This window comes from Brachycentrus maculatus, unplaced genomic scaffold (genome assembly GCF_059751285.1).
Source record: "Brachycentrus maculatus isolate JH-2025_06_01 unplaced genomic scaffold, ASM5975128v1 h1tg000203l, whole genome shotgun sequence".
Classification (NCBI taxonomy): Eukaryota; Metazoa; Arthropoda; class Insecta; order Trichoptera; family Brachycentridae; genus Brachycentrus; species Brachycentrus maculatus.
The window spans coordinates 1095287-1118102 of NW_028280954.1; the positions used below are offsets into that span (position 1 = coordinate 1095287).

A 22816-nucleotide genomic window follows, 5' to 3' on the forward strand; every position below is an offset into this window, starting at 1 on the left:
GAGTATAACTTAGGACTGTCCCACTCTTATGACTGATACCACTCTATTGAAATATTGTTTTTTGTCACATTTTATTTTACTCTACAGCTGGCTATTGATTTTGCTACGAGACGTTCGTACCCTAGTAATAATAAAACTGTTACCTGCGTCAGTCGGCTTAATTAATGGATTAACCAACTCTTCAGGTTTGTATTCCTTAGGCCTGTAGTAGCTCTGATTTGGAATGCCGGTCTGGAACAAAATTCACTCATTTAATTGTGTTCATCATGACAAATTCTAAAATGTGTTCATGATGACAAATTCATTAACTATATTTATATTATTTTTTGACATCTCATCAAAGATGAAGAAGAATATGGAAGTCTGGGCATTTAGGAGGCTGACGACCGTCATAGGCTGGTTTAAGTGATCACTTTACACACGTGTAACATTCACCAATTCTACCCATTATTGACAACCACACTACTCAAATTCTTGGAAGTTCTATATATATGAACCAATTTAGAAACCTTGTTCATGAATCACTAGAACTTCACTAGAGACATCTATTGGTGAGATGATCTCTTATTTTATTTTTATTTTATTTTATTTATTTACGGTTCACAAACAATGAAAAACATATTACAATAAACGAAATACAGTGCAATACAAATAGTTTTGATGTTTTTCATCAATTATATGGGAACACAACAAGCTTACAGAAACAATAAAGTAATTTGGTGAAATTAAGTAATTTGGTGGTAAAAAAAAAGGGTAGTAACAATTAAAAGTAATGAAGTAAGAAAAATAAAAATAAAAATTAGAAGTAAAAATAAAAAGTGAAATTAAACTACGCTACATAAGGTATAAAATTCAAGTCTCCACCAAATTGGTGAAATCAATTTGAAATTGATTTCACCAATCCGGTAATAGTCCTCTTGTATTTCTCCGTGCCATCATTGAATATGTCGATGGTCACATTATCAGTATTTTCTAAATTATTATACAATCTTAGCATCCTAGAAATGGAGTTAAAGTGTGCCATATTATTGTTATATACTGGGAGAGAAAAAGATCTAATAGATCTCTTATATTATGTATGTGATTGAAATCCAGGATTTGGACCAAATTCTAAATTGTGCTCATCATGACAAATTCATTAAATGTGTTCATCATGATACATTTTATTGTGTTCATTGTGATAATTTATGTTATTGCGTTTGTGACAAATTACTTAAATGTTTTCATCATGACAAATTCATTATCATTATGATAGATTAAATAATTGTGTTCATCATGACAAATTCATTAATTGTATTCGTGACAAATTATTTGATTGTTTTCATCATGCCAAATTCATTAATTCGCTCACTCCTTTCAACAACGTCAAATCTCCAAAAAAATGATTTTTCAGGAGATCGATTTTAAAGTTTAAAAATATAATAAAATGTATTAAAAATAAATATCAAGCCACTTATTGAACTTTTTATTGTGCAACAGATCTTTTTAGGTAAAGCCTGAATATTTTTTCTCCATTTCAAAAATATTTAGTATATTTAAGAAAATAATTAAACAATACCTTTTCTTCAAAATGCAAAAACAATACTTTCTGCCCTGTAGTGTATAAATATTAAGTTAAAAATATGCCGCTTTTGCTGGGATATAGTACATTTTCTGGGTATTCCGAAAACATGCACAACTGAAAATCGACGATACTTTATGACGTTCTTGAAAAAAGTGAACGAATTGTGTTCATTATGACAAATTCATTGCCAACTTGAGTTGATAATATATTTTACCGCTTGTATGGTGAGTTGAGCTTGCTGAACTGGACTAACTGCCTTAGATGTCTCTTGGGAGAGCTGTTGCTGTTGTGGCTGCTGTTGCTGCGTCGGTTCCGGAGTATCCCAGGACCTATTAGGATCCCAAACGGGAGCCTGAAAACAATTGTAATCTTAGTATTATTCTACTTTTTCCTGGCTCCATCCCAACAAATCGTCTTTGTAGACTATCGAGGTCAGCTCTCCTCGTCCGATTGAAGGTCCTTCTATCATATACAACGTCACCTAGGCCATGCCTTTCAATCATGTTATCTTTCTGCAACATCCATGAAACTTTTGGTCTTCATGTAGTGTCTTTCGAGGAAGATCCATGGCAATCGCCTGGTTTATAATATGTTCATGTTTCCTATGTGCCCATACCATCTCAATTGCCTTTCCTCTACCTTACTTTTGATGCCAGTTACAGCCAGGTTTCTACGAATGTGTGAACTTCTTATTTTATCTCTAAGGGACACTCCAGCTGAAATATTTGACTTATTCCAGAGCAAAAATACATTTTTACATTGGAATTTAAGTTGCGCGGTAGTTACACTTCATGAGGGATGAGGAAATACAGTATAGGACGCAGCAACCCATGATCACAACTGTCGCTAAGAAAATGCAATATCTTCTTCTTTAAACCCTTATCCACACCCCAATGGTACATAGGGTACTGGATCATATAAACGCAGTGTTATATTCATCGTTAACACATGAAGGAAAGGTGATCAGCCCTCCGCTTCAGGTAACAGTCCAGGGTAATATTGAATACATATTAAAGTGAAAAAACACTGATATTTATTTAACCTCTCCTGGGAATCGAACCCGGGACCTCCAGAACAGTAGCCGAGGGTGCTGACTATTACATTACAGAGGCGGACTGAAATGCTATATAATCATTAAAAATTATTATTGTTATTAATATTACCTGTTGGGCTGCAGCGGGCTGGCCTGATTCGCCCCAAGATGCATTGGGATCCCATTCCTGGTTGTAATACGCATCATTGTCGTATCCAACATTGGTGTTGTAGCCTGATAAAATAAGAACAAACAATGTTGACACTCTCCTTATCATTCATCATTCACTTTGTGTAATGCTACTTAAATCTACTTCACAACAACCAGTTTTGGAAGAACCATTCCATCATTCCATGACAATCGTGACTGTAGCAACACCATTGTGTTTCCGCGCTGATGTGATAAGAACAAAACCGAAGAAATCCGAAAAGTTGCGTTCCGCGCCGATACGAACAAAACAGAAGAGCGCTCTTGCTTTGGCTTTGGTCTTGGCGCACCAAACCGAGCAGATGACAAAAATTGTTTGGGTCGTTGACGGAAGCAGACGCGTAATTTAGATTTTAACTTCACTTTTTTAACTCCATATATTACAAATTATTTGTCATTGTTTGATTTCAGTATTTAGAGTAAATTTACATTTATTTCAATAAAGGAACCAACTGTAACTACATTGTCTTATTTTCATTCTGGTCACCAAACCCACATCACAAACACGAGGTCACCAACAAGTGACCACGTCACCACGGCATCACAAAGGTAGTGGGAAATACGACACAAATAACTAATGACCATTGCCGTGTCATTGTTGGGTTCGATTCCCAAGTGCCAAATAAATTCAAGAAAGATTAATTTTCAAATAGTATGGGTGATTGTGATGTGTTTTTACATTTACCTTCCCTATCCATACTGTCTTACATTCAGAAAACCCTCTAAAAGTAGAGGCTTTGCGGGTTTTTCCTTTAAAAAATGGGTCAACTGTAGATCGATGATGGAATGATTATTCCAAAATTGGCTGTCATGAAGTACAGTATTTAAGTGGTATTACACAATAATACACAAATGATGAATGATAAAGAGAGTGCTATATTACCATACCATAAAGGTAACAATGCTTTTAATATAAGAAATACTCTTCTCCGTCTTAGTCCTCATTACTAGGGCTGTGACCCTTATGAAAGTAATGACTCTTTTCTAGTTATCCCTTGACTGTGCTGCATATAGCGCTCCAACCACCGAGGTGCCTGCTGCTGCCTTAACTTGATTGGTCCATCGTGTGGCAATTTTTCTCTCCCTCTCTTCCCCTCCTGACCACAACCAGTCGTTCCAAGCTATCCTCATCACCATGCGCAATGTTTCTCAAGAACTGAGGAATCCGTCGTGTACAGACATTGGCCAGAGTTAAACCGTCCAAGTGTGATACAAAAGGTGTTCATCATTTTGCCATTTATATACATTTTCACACAGTTTAATTGCACATATCGCTCACTCCTTTCAACAACGTCATATATAAAAAAACTTGATTTTTCAGGTCATTTTTAAAGTTTAAAAATATAATAAAATGTATTAAAAATAAATATCAAGCCACTTATTGAACTTTTTACTGTGCACCAGATCTTTTAAGGTAAAACCTGAATGTTTCTCCATTTGAAAAATATTTAGTATATAAAAAAAAATAAATTAAACAATACCTTTTCTTCAAAATGCAAAACCAACACTTTCTGCCCTGTAGGGGGTAAATATTAAGTTAAAAATATGCCTCTTTTGCTGGGATATAGTACATTTTCTGGGCATTACGAAAACATGCACAACTGAAAATTCACAATTTTTGATAGATGACGTTGAAAGGAGTGAGCGATATTTGATGCATTGCAACCTTGTACGAGGATGTACTGATAAGTGGGTCTTTCCATTGTGGCTCAACATTACGAAAGGAGTCCAAAAGTGATGATGAAACAATTGAGGGCGTGTGAACTCACCAACTTGGTTGGGCTGGATGGCCATTTGTTCTTCAGCTCCAGGGTCTTTAACGTTCTCTAGCTTTTTCGCACCATTCTTGGCATCTGGAACAACTGCTGTTCTGAAAAAATATGTTTAATTTTGTTATCGAGCAATTCCTGTACAAAAAATCTAAACTAGATTTCTTCTATTTGTCCACCTCCCTAGCGTAATGGTCAGCATGCTCAGTTACTGTTCTGGAGGTCCCGGGTTTGATTCCCAGAGGGGGTCAAATAAATATGAGTGATTTTTTCACTCTAATACGTCTTGGACTGGTACCTGAAGCAGAGGGTTGATCACCTTTCCTTCGTGTGTTAATGATCAAAATAACACTGCGTTTATATAATGCAGTGCCCTATGCACCATTGGAGTGCATAAGGCACTGCATCTTGATTGTTAGCACATGAAGGAAAGGTGATCACACCTGCACTTAGGAACCAGTCTAGGGTAGTATTAAATAAATTTGTATTAGAGTGTAAACTACTGATATTTATTTTCACCCCTCCTCTGGGAATCGAACCCGGGACTTCCAGCTAAACACGCTAACCATTACACCACAAAGGCGGACTAGATCAAGAACAAATTTTAATTGCTTTCTCCAAGACACTAAAATAAAGAATAAGTGGGATATTCTTAAAAAAATATATTACTTACTAACTAACTGAGCATCACGCCGCTTCTCCGCAGGGGTAGGCAGAGAGAATCGAATGCCACACCACTCTGTCTTTGCAAACATTCTTTGCCTCTTCTACATTCATGCATCTCCTCATACATACCCGCGATATATACCCGCGATATGAAAAAATATATTTCATTTTATAATCAGGTCACACTTTGATGGGTAATTTCCAAAACTTAATTTGCTCATCTAGGTTAAAGAAGTATCATGTTAAATACAGGAAATAGTATCCTTACTTGTAAGTTACCAAGGACGCCTGTTCCTCCTTGGTGGGCAGCTTGATGGGAAGCTTCAAGGACATGGCCCATCTCTCCAGGGGGGTGTTGAAGTGCAGGACTACGCAGTACACCACGTACATCAGGAGCATGATCAGCGCCTCGGGCCTTCAGTCATTGCAACAACAAAAACAAGTATTCTAAACTAATCTAACATTTATGGAAACTTAGATAAAAATTATAGCAAAAACCAGCAAAATTCAAGGTTCAAATATTAAATCCCCACACATCGCTGGTATAAATCTCCAAATTGGTCAAGGATATAAGTATTAAATATCTGTCGATTAAAAATTGATAACTGCTATGCTAAGGGCAACTTTTTTTTAAAAACTGGACTTCATGCAGTGTTCGTGGTATGAATGTGGCTTCAACATCTTTGACAACATTCTATTTCTCTGTTATTTCATCGACAGACTAAACCTTTTACACCAATATCCTACATTTGTGTCGCCTACTTTCAAAATCCGCCAGATCCAATATTTTAAAATAAGTACTCTATCGGAATGCCAATTGTGGGTTTTATTGTTTAAAATATTTATATACTTGAAAACCCTGCTAAATAATTAGCGTTGAATTTCAAATTTTGCTATTTTCATGGAACTTGCCTTCTGACCCATATCGGCCAATCACAGAGCGGAGATAGGTCAAACATTAAGATGACGTCATTATCGGTTTGTGTCTCGTGTGTCTTTTTTTAAAAACTGAAAATAAAATTCTAAAAAAATGGGTTAATTCTCTATTTGAAATTCTGTTCTATTCTGAAGAGGGCAACAGGTTCTTGCCGAAACTAGTTGGTTAGTAAAAATGTGAGTGGATCAAAACACAAAGTATTTTTATTTCTCGAAATAACACATTTAATAGTCTATTTTCCTGCATTACATCAGGATGTTTTTGATTGAGAGTGGTGTAAATTACTGATGCATTGTAATAAATTTTACTATCACATAAATTATCACAATTGTAAAAGTATTCAAACATTCACAGACATCATGCAGTGCCCACGGTATGAATGTGGCCTCTACATTTTTACTACGTTATGTTTCCCTGTTCTTTTACTAAACCCTTTACAGCAATATCCCATTTCCTTTAGTGGATTTTCCTATTAATTCTGCATGATTCTGTCATCTCCATCATCTATACATTACATTAGGAAATTTTAAAGCTAAAACAATGTAATTTTTTTTATTTGTAATACAGTGGAAAAGGGAGTTTTCAGAAGAGATCTTGAGGGAAGGACAGAAGGAGTAAATTTTAGACTCAAAATTTAATGTGTCGACTCCTTATTTAACAAAAGGAAAGTATGGTGAAAGAAGGTACTTAAATACGCTTAAAAATAAAGATACTAAATACTGTAGAAGGTATTGTGGCTACATCGTAGAATGCTACGCATTCCATGGACCGATATGATCAACAACCCAAATGTGTTCTAAGAGCAAGAGCAGGAATACATTTGTTAACTGTTGACTATATCAAGGTCCAGTAGGTGTCTTATCTGGGAAATCATATGCTTAGAGGCGAGAAGTACAAGCTATTGCACCTAACAGAGGGTCGACGAGGTGTGGGCAAAAGGCAGATCTCCTGGCTCCAGATTAGGACTGTCGAGGCGCTGTTTAGAGCTGCCCAAGACAAGGAGAATTACTCTCAAGTGATAGTCATAAGTCAGGAGAAGTATAAGGTACAAGGTATAAAAACTCACCAGCTGATAACCTCATTGGCGATGGTGAAGAGCATGACTAAGATGGAGATGGCGTAGAAGAAGCAGTCTCTGCATAGCGGCCACCAGTTCAGGTAGCTGACTGTACCGGAGCACAGGGCGCAAACCGATATCACAAACATTATGTTGAATACGGCCGAACCTATCACCCCAGATATTCCTGAAAAAATACAGATCGGTCAAGAACTAGCGGATGGCAAAAATACCGATTAATTCACAATATTTTGATACACTTAGGAGTGAAAAAGAATATGGAAGTCTGGTCTGGTCAAAAGCTAATGGAAAACCAAAATACCAATATATTCACAATGTTTTGATATACTTAGGAGTGATTTATATTGACATTTCAACATAGATGACAAAGAATATGGATGTCTGGTCTGGTCAAAGCTAGTGGATAATCAAAATACAAATATATTCACAATATTTTGATGCACTAAGCAATTATTTATATTGACATTTCAACATAGATGACAAAGAATATGAAAGTCTGTGTATTTCCAAGGCTAACCTAATGTGCAAAGGCAAATAGCGGCAAGTTAAAAACAGTAGTTTTGAGATAAACGAGTTTGAAAATGATGCTTTTTGCCAAAACATGTATCAAATACAATTTTGCGGCTATTTGCATAATGAATATCTCAGTAAAGAAAAGAGATAGAGCAAAATCTGTGATTGTATATGATAGAGGCCAGTTAACACATTAGTTACGGCAATGTTTTGATAAAACTGTATCTTGAGGCGGGCGACATTAGACAGCTGTCCGGAAATATAAAATATGTCAGTGAACTTCATATTTTGAACTTGAGGTTGAACTCGAAAACAATACAAAAACGGTTAAATGGTCTCTAACGTCTCAAAATAAAATCATGTTAGTCCACAAATCACAAAGTAAAAAAAATGTTAAAAACACTAATAAAATATTATAAAATAACAACACAGTTTAACAACCGCCGAAAACTCAAAATCTGCGAATAAAAAATGATTTATGGGCTTTCCCCACACGCGTTTATTGCTTTGTAAGTACCAACTGCCGACTTAAGTAAAGGACAATGACCTTTGTATTTTATTTCATTTTAGGACAAAGAAAAAAACGCACCGTCTGTATCCATTGTTTAAAGTTAATTTGTTACATTTCCTTCAAAACAGATTACGACCATTAGCCATGTTTTGAACCAGTAAATATCAGTATTATTTTTTATATTACAACGACATCTATCCACTACACAACAAAAGCAAAAAGGCCAAGAGATTAGAAGTTTATGACGTGTTTTTTGTATACTAAATTGAAGGTAGCCGAAATGCACAAAAATGTGCACCCCGCCACCACACAAGGTTTATGAAACGCACAAATATGTGCACACTGTACACAATGTGTTAAAAGAATGCTTTGAGCCGTGTTAAGCCAAACAGCCGCAACTTGAGTTACGGCTAGTTGCCTTTACACATTAGTAACGACTTATTATAGGCTGGTTTTAAAAAGAGGATAATAGCAAAGTCCTGTTTGAATTGTGCTATTCTAGAAGTTGGAAGCTCTCCAGCGGGACCATCGCTTAAATCAGCCTGTAATAAGTTGTAAGGCCTATAAATACCCAGAATTCCACATTTTTCTCTTTTAATTAATTTATTTCATTTAAACTTCCTATACAGAAAAGAAATAAGTACATTAGCGGGCTTATTGCTAAAAAGTGATATCTTTCAACCAACCAAAAACAGGCTGGTGAAATTGGTCAAAACGTTTGATACCATATTTAGCTGTTTGGAATCAGAGGGTAGTTATGGTATGGTATAAGTAGGATGGACAGTTAGGAATCTAATGATAGATCAATAAATCAATTTATTAACACTCTCTTTATCATTCATTGTTCACTTTGTGTAGATACACTTTTGAGAGAGTGTTATATTACCATACCATTTAGTTAACAATACTTTTATTATACAAAATACAAATTTATTGTATTATACAAATTTATTGCTTGGAAAAACGCCCACATCGTCGCTTACCAATATCATCTTTGGCAAAGAAGACTCCGATGATAACAGTGGCGAGTTCTGGAGCTGACGATCCCGCAGCCATGAAAGTTGCTCCAGCGACGTCAGGTGACAGCTTCAGTTCTGGAATTATAAAATCACAATTTTATTAGATGTTAGGAAAATTAATTGCGTACTGAGCTTGAGCGAATAAATCACATAGAGGCGGTCAGTGGTAATGCATTGAAAATGCTAGGATTTGTTCTGCGTACTGCCAGGGTTGTCGGAAATACCCGCGACTGAGAACTCTTTATAACTCCTTGGTGCGAAGTAGAATCGAGAGTGGCTCGATGATTTGGGGGCCACACGAGCTTAAGTACTCTCTTATGGTAGAGAAAGTCCAAAAGAAGTTTCTGAGGTATCTCTACATGAGAGAGTACGGCTATTATCCTCGGCTCTACCCGACCCAGTTTCTCCAGGGTATGCTTGGCTACCATAGTTTAGAGACTAGAAGGAATGTGTATTTGATTACGCATTTTTATCCATTGTTGCGCGGTATGATCGATAATCCTGAAATTATCCGGAACATTGGTCTGTATGTTCCCGATAGTTACAGTACCTATATCGTATACAGGACCAACCTGCTGATGGTTATGCCTGTAGGAAGAGCTACCGCTATGTTGAATAATATCTCATTGGATGTTGATGTGTCTGAAGGAGTTTTCCGAAGTTGGATTCTTCTACACCTTTAGCAATAGTATTCTTGCTTATTTTCTATTTTTGTTAATGTATTTGATTCAAATTTAAGTTTGTAATGTGTATATTATCTATAAATAAATAAATTGAATTGAATTGAATTGAATTGAATAAATACAAACAAGCCGCTTAGGCTTATTAACTGTCTCAGGCAAAGTGATACAATTTATGGGGGAAGGGTATTTCTACCTTTTGCGCTGGCTGCACTTTAAAGGTGGATAAGGTATAGCTCTCTTTCTCTTACTCTCTACGTTATATCTGTTTTCTCTCTCGTGTAACAAAATGAGTCTAATAAATATGACGCGTTCATGAAATTTAATTTTCAATTCTTGTCTTATTATCGATTATCAAATTTTCACTTCCAAAATACATAAAGGTGGAGATTGACCGGAGCATTTCGTCGTAACATAACGTCGTAAGATCGCTCGCGGCGAGCATCACCGAGCATCCGACACTGTGGATGGAGCGCTCGGCTCGCTGTACTGACTGCCTGAATGCTCGCATCGTAACGTGTTGCGTTACGACTTATGCTCCGGTTAGTCTCCACCTTAAAGCTACATTCTTTAATTTAGTAAGCAGATTTGAAATTAAAGAAAATCATTTTTATTTATAGGAGTTGAGAAAGAAGAAAAAATAACAAAACTAACTTACATCAACGCGCTTTCTGGCAGGGGTAGGCAGACATATAGAATAGAACGCCACACGAATCTGTCTTTCCAAACATTCTTAGCCTCTTCTACATTCATGCATCTCCTCAAACATACCCATCGATCATTCCGACTCCTGACCTGACCACGTCTAAGTATTTAAAATACTTGATCATGCCAAGTTTTTCTCGGTCTACTGCTTAAAAACAAAACTCAACACTTGATAACAACTTGACATTTAATAAAAGCGGGAAACTCTTTTATCCGTACTATAATGGACACTTTTAAATATCAAAGAAATAACACCTAAATATGGTAGCTTGTAAATGCCAATGAAACGGAAGTACTTGTACATGACACCGAGAAATCTTCTTCTTCTTCTTTATCTTGTTGTAAGCTTTGTGACCTGTTTTTAAGAGGAATTAGCCTCCTGCAATGTCGATTCCCAGTTATCGACCCATCTCTTTGGTGGTCTGCCCGGGAGTCGTCTACCATGGGGTTGGCCGTACAGTGCGATGTGGGGGAGTCTGGATGGTTCCATTCTCCTCACATGCGCATACTATTGTCTCCTTTGTTGCCTTCCCCACCTAACGACATCTTCGATCTCGCATATTTCCCTGTTCCTGGCGTTTCTTATTCTATCTCGAAGACTCTTGCCTGATATGCTTCTTAGAGTCTTCGTTTCTGACACCAAGAAATAATCTTTACATTTTGACATCTCAACAAAGATGAACAAGAAAATAGAAGTCTGGGTATGTACAGGGCTTACGATCTGTCATAGGTTGGTTGGGTGATCACTTTACACAAGCGCAATATTCACCATTCTACCCATGATTGAGTAGTGTGACAACCATACTACTCAATTTTGGAATTCCTATTTATACGAGTACCATTAATCTCATGACACTGTACGTGTGAGGTCACTAGAGCTATCTTTGGTTGGATTCGGAAAGCTTTTATTTGAAGAGACTCTTTTATTTGGATGCATGCCAAATCCCAACCTGCACACAAGCCTTAAATAGTGACTTTGTGGGTTATTCCTTTAAAAAAAAACACATACTGGAAATGCCTGATTTAATTTTTTTATGCATCTTATAATTTGACTTGATTATTTTGTGAAAATAATCTTTAAATCAGACATCGGCTATCAAATAAAGAAAAAAATGTATATTTAAATGAAGCTGTTATTTCATTTGATCATTTAAAGTCAATCACCGCAATCAGAATTATTTGATAATTTGGCATTTACTTACGTTGGAATAACACAACGATTTAAATGTAAAATAAAACACTTGTATAAGACCACTATTTTAATTTATTAATGTAACTCGACTAGTTTCGAGAACAACAGTTCTCATCAACCAATCATTTGTATTTTCATATGTTGATGAGAACATCTGTAGTCCTCGAAACATTAAAAAGTGGTTTTAAACAAGCGTTTTATTGTTATATTTAAACATCAATCAGTTTTGTCACAAGTCACAAATTTGGTTAGATATTTCCTAACATATCATAGTCATACAAGAAAAAGTTTCTGAGTTTCAAACTGTCTCCAGAGACAGTTTGTGGACTCCATATTCTCCACATAAAATCAACTAACCATCACGCCGCTTCTCCGCAGGGGTAGGCGGAGAGAATAGAACGCCACACCACTCTGTCTTTGCAAACATCTTCGCCTCTTTCACGTTCATGCGTCTCCTCATACATACCCGCCGAATATTACGACTCCTCACCTGACCACTTTCAAGTATTTGGCATACCTGATCGTGACATGTTTTTCTCGGTCTTCTTTTTCCCAATTACATTCGCCTCATAAATTTGTTTTACTGTTCTTTCCTCACTCATTCGTTCTACATGTCCAAAGCATCTCAACACACCTTTCTTAATTTTATCGATAATGCTCATCTCAGCTTTGCATTCCTTCCTTATTTCACTATTCGAACATCTATCATACATCGTTTTGTCGCACATTCTTCTGAGAGATCGCATTTTGACTGCATTCAGTCTACTTTCATCCTTCTTTTGCCAACTCCATGTTTCACTTCCATACATTAGAGTTGGAACCAGGACTCCGTTGTGTACTGCCAGTTTAGCTTCCGCTGATATTCTCCACATAGGGAGCGGATATGGTTTAAGTAAGTGAGGTAGAAAGAAAAAGCTGCGTGTGAAGTATGTATAAAGTCCGCCTGCGTGGTGTAATGGTCTGCGTGTTTAGCTACCGTGCTAGAGGTCCCGGGTTCGATTCCCAGGGGGGGGGGTGAAAATAAATACAAGTGATTTAACACTGTAATATTTATTTAAAATTACCCTGGACTGGTTCCTGAAGCGCAAGAGTGATCACCTTGCCTTCATGTAAGTAACGATCAAGATAACACTGCGTCAATTTGATGCAGTGCCCTATTCACCATTAGGTGCGGATAAGGGTTATAAGTAAAATAAAGTATTTACCTTCGCATATCCTGTCCAGAGAACTGACAAAGTAGTCATCACAGACGATGGCAAGGCCCAGAAAGGAGAATATAGCCAGCAGTATGTGGATGATGAGACCTCCGTGTTTTCTTGCTGTTGGACCCATCAGAGGATTCGGAAACTGAAACAGTTGAATGAAGGTCATGGGTCAATTCTTCAAATTGTCATTTATTGGTTTGGCATTAACTTTGTGGAATTACACAATGATTTCAATAAAAAATATTAAAAAACCTTAAATATTCCAGATATTGTGTGGCAAATTTTATAAAACCTTATAAAATAAATATACAATTCAGCTTTTAACCAATTTTTATGGCTCTTTTCTCCAACCGGTTTCGACAAGCACTTCTTTAGGGATAAATAAGTACATATCCATCCCTGAAAATGACAAAGTGCTTGTTGAAAAGTACCCAAAAAAAATGTGGTAAAAACAATGCTCTAGTTTTATTTTATAAAAATAAAACATTTGTGTGACGCCACAGATTAATGCAAACACGGCTAGTTCCGAGAACTATAGATGTAGTTATCAACAGGTGAAAACACAAAGTGATTAGGTAAATAAACTAAAAAAAATATCTTATCCAAGTCTTTCTCTTCTTTTTTGTATAGGCCTTGTGGACTGTTTTTAAGAGGGATTAGCCTCCTGCGATGTTGATTCCCAGCTGTCATTCCATCTCTCTTAGGTGGTCTGCTTTGTGCAGTGCAATGTGGGAACGTCTGGATGGTTCCATTCTCCTCAGATGCGCATGCCATTGTCTCCTTCGTTGCCTTCCCCACCTAACGACATCTTCCATCTTGCATATTTCCCTTATCCTGGTGTCCCTTATTCTATTTCTAGGACTCTTGCCAGATATACTCCTTAGAGCAGTAGTTCTTAACCGTGTTGGAGGTACCGAACAGTTTCATATCCCTTTTTAGCTTTCAAAGACAACAGCTGCGTTCCAGGAGCTTGGGTGAGAACCTATCCAACATTAGAACCGTGATAGTTCATAAGGAACTGTCACGAGAGGTAGTATCATACATTATAAAAATAGTGAAGGACATTGGTAACATAAACCAAGCTAGGACACAAAATGCCGAACTCTCTTCTAGTGGAACGGAAGGTCTGCCGATGACAGTCAACAGTCCGCCTTCTCGTGAGGAGTGAAACGTGGTTTCTTCCCAGCAATGAGCAAATGCTGACAAGTTCCTGATTGGCCCACACTAGATTATCTCTCCTGTTCCCAACACAGATTCAAATAAAAATATATTGAATTAGCTAGAAGAAACCAAGATCTACTAAATGATCTATAAACCTGGTACCTAATAAGCAAAGAAAATAAATAAATGCAATTCCCATTTTTAAAAAAAGAACAGATTCATATGCGCGTTCACCAAACCCTTAATTGGGAAAATAAAATATGATTTTTTCAAATTCAAAACATATTTAAACATAGGTGCACAAAACGAACACAACCACTAAAAACAAAGAACAAAACCATTGCAACACAAGTTTCAAATAAAAAGAAAAAGAAAATAATGAATATTTACTGCGAATCAGTGTGACTTCTGCTGTTGTCTTTCAAAGTGCAGTTCAGAAATATGCGGCTTTACTTTACTACAGTTGTGGATGTCCTCAACAAAAAAGTTACATTTCCAGTATTGCACAAAGAATCCTTTAAATGCAAACCTGTTCTGTCTACTGCGTTCTATCGAAATCTTAATTAAAGTTGTGACAAAACGTGACTAATCCTGTGTTAAACCAATTTGAAATCATTAAATCGCATCAAAATATAACAGTTTTACAAGCTAGAATTCCTGATTACTTAAAATCATTTATAATAGAAATGTAACGTTTCGGTGAGGACCTCCACAGTTGAAATTCGACTATTGGGCGGCAGTGTTGCCAGGAAATGATCACTTCTCTACTCTTTGTGATTCCCCGATTTCACTCTTCTTATCATTCATCGTTCACTTTGTGTAATACCACTTTTTGAACAATGAATGATAAAGAGAGTGTTATATTTCCATATTAATGCTTTTAATAATTTAATATACAAAATACAGTGTCGGGTTGTGGTCCCGTGGTTAGTATCGCAGACTCTTTAGTCAGAGTTTCTCGGTTCGAACCCACTCTATCACAATTTGATACCAATTTCTTATAACGGGCCGCTTAGGCTCACAGAAATAGTATGAAATTGAAGTAATTATTATTATTATTATAATACAATACTTATTCAATTTAAATTTATTTTGTCAGAAAAAATAAATAAAATCATAGTTTTAAACCCCTGTATTGTTGTGTATACAATAAAGAATTTTATCTAGTCATCATACCAGTCTGATGATGTCGGTTACGACGAAACCCGGTGCTGGTCACATAAAATTCATGTGAAAAAACTACATACTTAGCTGTTATTTTATTTTATAAAATGCAGTTCCACCAAGAAATGTCAGTACAAAACTTAAATATAATAAACAATTTATAATTTTCTCAGAATGTGAACAGATGTAATGAAAAAGAATATGAAAATAAATATCTGAATTGTGATAATAATATTTATCTCAGATATGTGATCACTCCCAAGAGATCAAAGTCTGACTAAAAATGTCAAGAACCAATTTTTTTCAAAACGCGAGACCTCCTCTGTAAAAGAAACTTTAGCATGTTTTTAAATTTCAACAAAGATGAAGAAGAATATGGAAGTCTGTTTATTTACAGGGCTTATGATATATCAATAGGCTGGTTAAATGATTGCTTTATACACGTATAATATTCACCATTATTCCTATGATTGACAACCACACTACTCAAATTTTGGAAGTATGAACATGATCAATCTCATGGCGTTCTATGATTAAGTTCACAACAGTGTTTAGTTGGATTTAGAAAGCCTTTATTTAGCAGAGACGCTTTTATTTGTATGCAAGACCCGAACCTGGATTATTTTACATACCAAAAAATGCCTGAAAACTTGATTTTCAATTTTAATGTAGCTCATACTTTTATTGCTCAGACCAGTTTTTTTAGCAACAAAACTTTGAGTTTGTCCAAATACTTGTTCACAAATCTAGTTTACATCAATGTTATCTCAACATGTTGATGAAGATGTTGAGATATGACTGTATATTGTTTAGTTGCATCTATGTTGAGATATGACTGTATATTGTTTAGTTGCATCTATGTTGAGATATGACTGTATATTCTTGAGATATGACTGTACATATATTGTTTAGTTGTATCTATGTTGAGATATGACTGTATATTGTAGAGCACAGATGGGGGCTGGACATGTGGCGGCACTGGAGTACAGTGCTGCGTTTGCCAGCGAGCTAATCTTCATCTACATCTCTCCATTTTTTTTTCTTTCACCGTTTTCTTTTCATTATTTTTATTTTTATTTGTTTACTCCTTTTAATTTCATTTTATAAAAAAAATACTGTAAAACATATATGGCTGACTAAGTATTGCACCCACCACTGAGTCAAGCTGGAATAAAGATTTATAATTATTATTATTATTATTATTATTGTTTACCTGCTCAATTGCTGGAGCTGTGCAGTTAATCCTTCTGGGTCGGAGTGTATGTACTTCAGGTTTATCGGTAGACGATTCTCCTTCAGATCCCTAAAAAAAGAAAATTGAAATGCTGTAATATGAAGTATAAATCTAATCTATCCATCACAGCATTATTATCACTACTGCACACCAGGCTAGCTGTTCCACATGGCCAACCATTTCCACAACTGAAAACCACGGAGAGCAACAGTCGATCCATTAAGCTAAGCTCTTGGCGACTACGATCTAATGAAGAACAAGAAAAATGCATCAAAATATGAATTTCTAACTATCTACATTTGAAAAAGCTTGGTTGGCCTCCAAACAATTGTCTGATCCGCACTCCTCTATGACTCTGAATGCTGAATTCTTATTATTTTGCCTGACTTCATCTCAACTTATCCTCTCAACTCAATTGTCCTCAGGATGTAAGTTCTTCTATTATGGGCAACGCAGATCTGTCAGGAAGCCTAGATGCTTCTGTATCAGATCTGGGCATGTGGTGGGACAGCTTTAGATATCACGGGCAACGTCGCCTAGGCCATGCCTTTGAATCATGTTTTCTTTTTGCAGCACCAATTAACTCGTTAGTCTTCTTCTAGATGTTTTTCGAGGAAGATCCATGGCAATCACCTTTACAATATGTTTATGTTATGGTTTACAATATGTCAGGTTCTCTGCGCCCTATGGGCCCATACCATCTCATTTGCCTTTTTTCTACATAACTATTGATGTCAGTTACAGCCAGGCTTCCCGAATGTGTGAACTCTTTATTTTGTCTCTAAGAGACACTCCAGCTGACCATCTAAGCATTCGCATTTTAGCAGTTTCTAAATACCTAGAGTAGGTGTATGAAAAATAAATAAATAAATATTTAGGTCATGTTAAAGGGTAAAAAAGGTCAAGAGAACGTTCTCACAACTCTGTGTTTTATCCAAAATACACCAGTCATCAATATTAATGGACTTTTCAAAGTGGCAAACTCCAACAACAGCTATTATGTAGCGAGATAACTAGACATAAATATAATAAAATCAAAATAAAATGACGTTTTCTTCAAAACAAATCGATTGGATTCCATGATTTAAAGCTGATGAAACCAATCAATGCACAAATTGCGAATTTGTAGCTCCTTGTCCGCCTCCATAGTGTAATGGTCAGCATGCTCGGCTACCGTTCTGAAGGTCCCGGGTTCGATTCCCAAGGGGGGTAAAATAAATATAAGTGATTTTTTTCACTATCATATTTATTCAATATTACCCTGGACTGGTACCTGAAGGCTGATCACCTTTCCTTCATGTGTAAAATGATCAAGATAACACTGCGTTTATATAACGCAGTGCCCTATGCACCATTGGGGTGCGGATAAGGATTTTATTATTATTATTTTATTAAAAAAGTATTAAAAAAAATACGTAAAAAAATTAAAATGCCGAGAAAATAACCAAAATAGAGGATATAATGGATTACATGGCAAGACTCAAAGGGCGTTTGTGCACTACACGGAATTTTACCGTCCGGCACTTCAGTTAGCATTATAAAACGAATGATTGGCTTGGATTGGCTTGTGCTTTTGTCTGTTTTTGTAAATTCGATCACGCTTAACTGTTGTAGTAGCTTTTATTTAAAAAAACCGGACTGCCGGACGGTAAAATTCCATGTAGTGCACAAGCGCTCAAATGGCAATGGGCAGGACATATTGCAAGACAGGACCCCACAAGATGGACTCTGAATTTTTTAGATGGAGACTTTGAATGAAAAGAGGTGTCCCTAAAAGGAAGACCCTAAAAGAGACAACAAGGTCCGACAACATAGTCGCTGTGGGGGGTAGAAACTAGCTGCAAGCAGCAACCGACCGGAGGAAATGGAAAGAAGGGGAATAGGCCTATATCCAGCAGTGGAAGATAGAGAGCTCATGAAGAAGAAGAAGCTCTTTATATAGCTAAACTGGCAGTACACAATGGAGTCCTGGTTTCAACCCTAATGGAAATGAAGTGTATGCAGTTGGCAAAAGAAGGATGAAAGTAGACTGAATGCAGCTGAAATGCATTAACTACTAGTCTGTTTTTGGTTGGTTGGAAGAAGTTGCTGCTTAGCAATTAACCCACCGATGCGAGATGTTTAATAAATTAATAAATATTACCTCTGTCCCTTCAGGGCTTGCGGTTGTTACTGTGGATTTCGTTGATCCAACTTTTCCTTCACTTTCCTGAAAAAAATAAACATCAATTAAAATACTTTTATTTAAATTACAGTGAAACCTCTATCTATCGTTCCTCGAATAATCGTTTTCCCGGATGTGTCGTTTATTTCTTCTACCCCGAATTCATTTCATACTAAACTAAACCGCATTGATCGTTTCTCTATCACCATTTACCGCATTTATTGTTCGAGTTAAGCTGCATATTTGATACATTTTGTCTGTTTTTTTACATTGTTTTCAAATTTTCTTACATTCAACGGCCACGTATGGGATAGAAACGAAAATATCGAAAGCTTGTGTAACCGATAACAGGAGAGGTCGATATTGATGAAAAGGAGCCGCTGCCTGTACCTGCATTTCCAGAAGCGTGCACACTCTTTGAAGAAAACTTTCTACAGCGCACATTTAATAACCGATGCTGAAAAAAATACTATTTGCAAATCCGAAAATATACTATTGACTTATGAAAATAAAACAGTTAAAAAACAAAAGTATTTTTTAAATTCTATTAAGGTTTGTATTTTTTTTAAATAAATACATTTGCATCTGAAACATGTATTCTTCTTAGAATTTTAGCCTACGAATAGTTATGCAGATTGGGAGGACGGTATTTTTACTCGGTGGTATCTATTTGCGTATTGACCTCTTAATCCCGCATCCATTGTTTTCCCGCATTCATAGTTTATTTTAATAGGTCCCTTTAAAAACGATAGATGGAGGTTTCACTGTATATACATATTATATCAGACATCTGCTTCTTGAAATAATGTGTGCATGTTAGACCTCGGTTCTTAATACATGTTAGTGCTGCAACCCCTAGGTCTCTGGGTCGACCAAAATCACATGTGTTAAACATTTTGGGTAGTTTTAAGTGTGTAAATAGTGCTATGGTAGTGACGGGTAGTATGGTTTGCATGCCGGGGTAGTGTTTGTCCTGACGAAGAGACGGGTATGTCTCGAAACCGGTAGACATAAAAATCTCGGTGAGTGGTTAAATTCTGAAATTTCACGTTTAAATTTGACTCACTTTCTCGCTGGGTTCGAGGGTCGGGCCGAAGGTGGGCGGCAGCTCGGGCTCGGCGGGGCCCGCGGTCGCCCCGGCCTCGGCGCCCCCTAGAGGGCCCTCCAGCGGGGGGGGCTCGGTGCGCTGGGACACGGCTATGAGCACCGAGTACATAAGGAAAAAAACACCCGCCGATATGAACTTGTGACGACGTGGCCGCTTCATGATCTGGAACAAAATTATTTATTTATTGTAGGTAGGTAAAAAATCTTAATAAAACTATTTTTTTTGGGTAAAACTCGGTAGTGTCTCGGTTATCCGACTTTCGGTTATCCGACCTTCGGTTATCCGACCTTCGGTTATCCGGCCTTCGGTTATCCGGCCTTTGGTTATCCGGCCTTCGGTTATCCGATCTTCGGTTATCCGACCTTCGGTTATCCGACCTTCGGTTATCCGACCTTCGGTTATCCGACCTTCGGTTATCCGACCTTCGGTTATCCGACCTTCGGTTATCCGACCTTCGGTTATCCGACCTTCGGTTATCCGACCTTCGGTTATCCGACCTTCGGTTATCCGACCTTCGATTATCTGACCTTCCGAGTTATCCGACCGGCGTCTGCGAGATTTGGTTATTAGTTTCGTACTTCACTGCATTGTATGTGAGTATGTGCCTACTGTAAAACGTGTGTTATTTTACTTTGATGTAAGTGCATTTTGATGTTTTAGTTCGTTACATTCAGTTATGTTACATGTATATAATTGAAAAGTTTTCCATATGCAAATAAAAAGAACACATTTTCAATGTCGTATTTATCATTTTCCGTTTTATCCGACCTTGCCGCGGCCGGTTTAGGTCGGATAATCGAGACTCTAACTAACTAACTAAAAACTAACTGACCATCACGCCGCTTCCCCCCAGGGGTAGGCAGAGAGAATAGAACGCCACACCACTCTGTCTTTGCAAACATTCTTCGCCTCTTCCACGTTCATGCATCTCCTCATACATTCCCGCCGATTGTTTCGACTCCTAATCTGACCGCTTACAAGTATTTGGCATACCTGATCGTGCCAAGTTTTTCTCGGTCTTCCTCTGCTCCTTTTTCCAATTACATTCGCCTCATAAATTTGTTTTACCGTTTTTTCCTCACTCATTCGTTCTACATGTCCAAACCACCTTTCTTAATTTTATCGATAAAGCTCGATAATAATCAAGACTGTATTTATTTATTACAGGTAGGTAAAATATCACAATAAAACTAACAGACTTTTTGTAAAAAAAAACACTCTGTAGTTTGTGTTTAGACCTGAAGATGGAAGCATAGCTTCCGAAACTAGTCGTCACAATAAAATAAAATCAATTGATAAAAAAAACAAGTGTTTTTCTAATAGATTTATATTATCCACTGACACTTCGTGATGGAATTGCATTTTTAATATATTATTAGATTAAAACCAATATTTTTAGCTTTTCCATTTTTTTTATTTGACCAGCGACCGGGTTTCGTCGTTACCGACATCATCAGACTGGCCAGTCTGATGATGTCGGTAACGACGAAACCCGGTCGCTGGTCAAATAAAAAAAAATGGAAAAGCTAAAAATATTGGTTTTAATCTAATAATATAGTAAGTGTTTTTCTTTTACTGTTTAATTAAGTCTCATGTTATAAATGGTCAGCTGGAGTGTCCCTTAGAGGCAAAATAAAGAGTTCACGCATTCGGGGAAGCCTGGCTGTAACAGGCATCAATAGTAAGGTAAAGGAAAGGCAATTGAGATGGTATGGGCACATAGGACATAGAGAACCTGAACATACTGTAAACCAGGCTATCGCCATGGATCTTCCTCGAAAGACGTCTAAAGGAAGACCAAAAAATTCGTGGATGCTGCAAAAAAATAACATGATTCGAAGGCATGGTCTAGGTGACGTTGTCCATGACAGAAGGACCTACAACCTAAAGACGAGGAGAGCTGATCCCAACAGTCTTTAAAACGATAAGTTGGGATGGAGCCAGGTAAAAGACGATTTATTATATCTTTTTCTTCTTTTTCTAGATCCTAAGGATCTGTTTGTGCCTCCGCTTGTAGCTCTTGGGATTTTGACTCCCAGCTGTCTTTACACCTTTTCGGAGGTCTGCCTGGGGGTCTGCGTCCTTCAGGGATTCCTCGAAGGGCGATACGTGGAAGTCTGTCTTCTGACATTCTGTTAACATGATCATGCCAGTATTGCCTTCGTTGTCGTCCCCACCTCACGAAATCCTCCGTCTTACACATGCTCCGGATGTCGGTATTTCTTACTCGGTCTCGCAATGTGTTTCCGATTATGGATCAGAGAGTCTTCATCTCGGAGGTTTGAAGTATTTAATATAGGTAGGTAAATTGTATTTATGAAAGTTATAAAAAATAATCCTTATAAAGTATAATCTTATAAAAAATACTTATAATTATCCCTTCTTCAGCCGTTTTTAATTATCATATAACGATATTTCCACACATTCGTCCGAAGGAACGCATTTCAAATTATGAAACATAGAAGACAATTGTAACTTATAAAATAGATAGATGTTACCACAAAATGGCAGAACCAATTAACGAAATAATATCTAATTTTAAATATGGCGACGTAATTCTTTCCTGGTTTGGTACTTTATCCTGCGATCTTTTCCTGGAATGTTTTCAGGAAAAATACATTGGATATCCCTCCAAAGCACAATAATGGAAGCCCCGGAAAGGCGTTTGGGGAAAATCGGAAAAATCGCGAAATCCCTGTGAGAAAAATCCTGATGGAAAAACTCGAATTACTTTTGCTCAAAAACTTTTATATTATACATTTTCTATTGTTGATATGGCCAATTTAAGTCAGAGAGGAAATACGTGAGAAGCTTAACAGCTTCTCACGTATTTCCTCTCTGACGTAGCATTGCACGTGTCATTTTTTAATTTCGCCAAATGTAACACATCTTTATTGTAACATATC

The 22816-nt window shown here is 36.9% G+C and overlaps 1 protein-coding gene across 2 annotated transcripts in view; it reads right to left on the bottom strand.

The window, feature by feature from the left end:
* LOC148307256 (putative sodium/potassium/calcium exchanger CG1090) overlaps positions 1-20069 on the bottom strand; it is a 30164-nt gene extending 10095 nt beyond the window's left edge. For both annotated transcript variants that reach the window (XR_015837886.1, XM_088263780.1), the window contains exons 1-11: positions 19869-20069; positions 18782-18847; positions 16618-16707; positions 13080-13221; positions 9262-9372; positions 7243-7420; positions 5508-5654; positions 4574-4674; positions 2728-2831; positions 1779-1916; positions 144-231 (exon numbers count right to left, since the gene is read on the bottom strand). Coding sequence is in view for 1 of the 2 variants with exons in the window: in XM_088263780.1 (XP_088119906.1) it covers positions 144-231; positions 1779-1916; positions 2728-2831; positions 4574-4674; positions 5508-5654; positions 7243-7420; positions 9262-9372; positions 13080-13221; positions 16618-16707; positions 18782-18847; positions 19869-20069 (1366 nt within the window). In the remaining variant the exon portion in view is untranslated. The remainder of the gene's footprint in view (positions 1-143; positions 232-1778; positions 1917-2727; positions 2832-4573; positions 4675-5507; positions 5655-7242; positions 7421-9261; positions 9373-13079; positions 13222-16617; positions 16708-18781; positions 18848-19868) is intronic.
* Positions 20070-22816: the final 2747 nt, after the last annotated feature.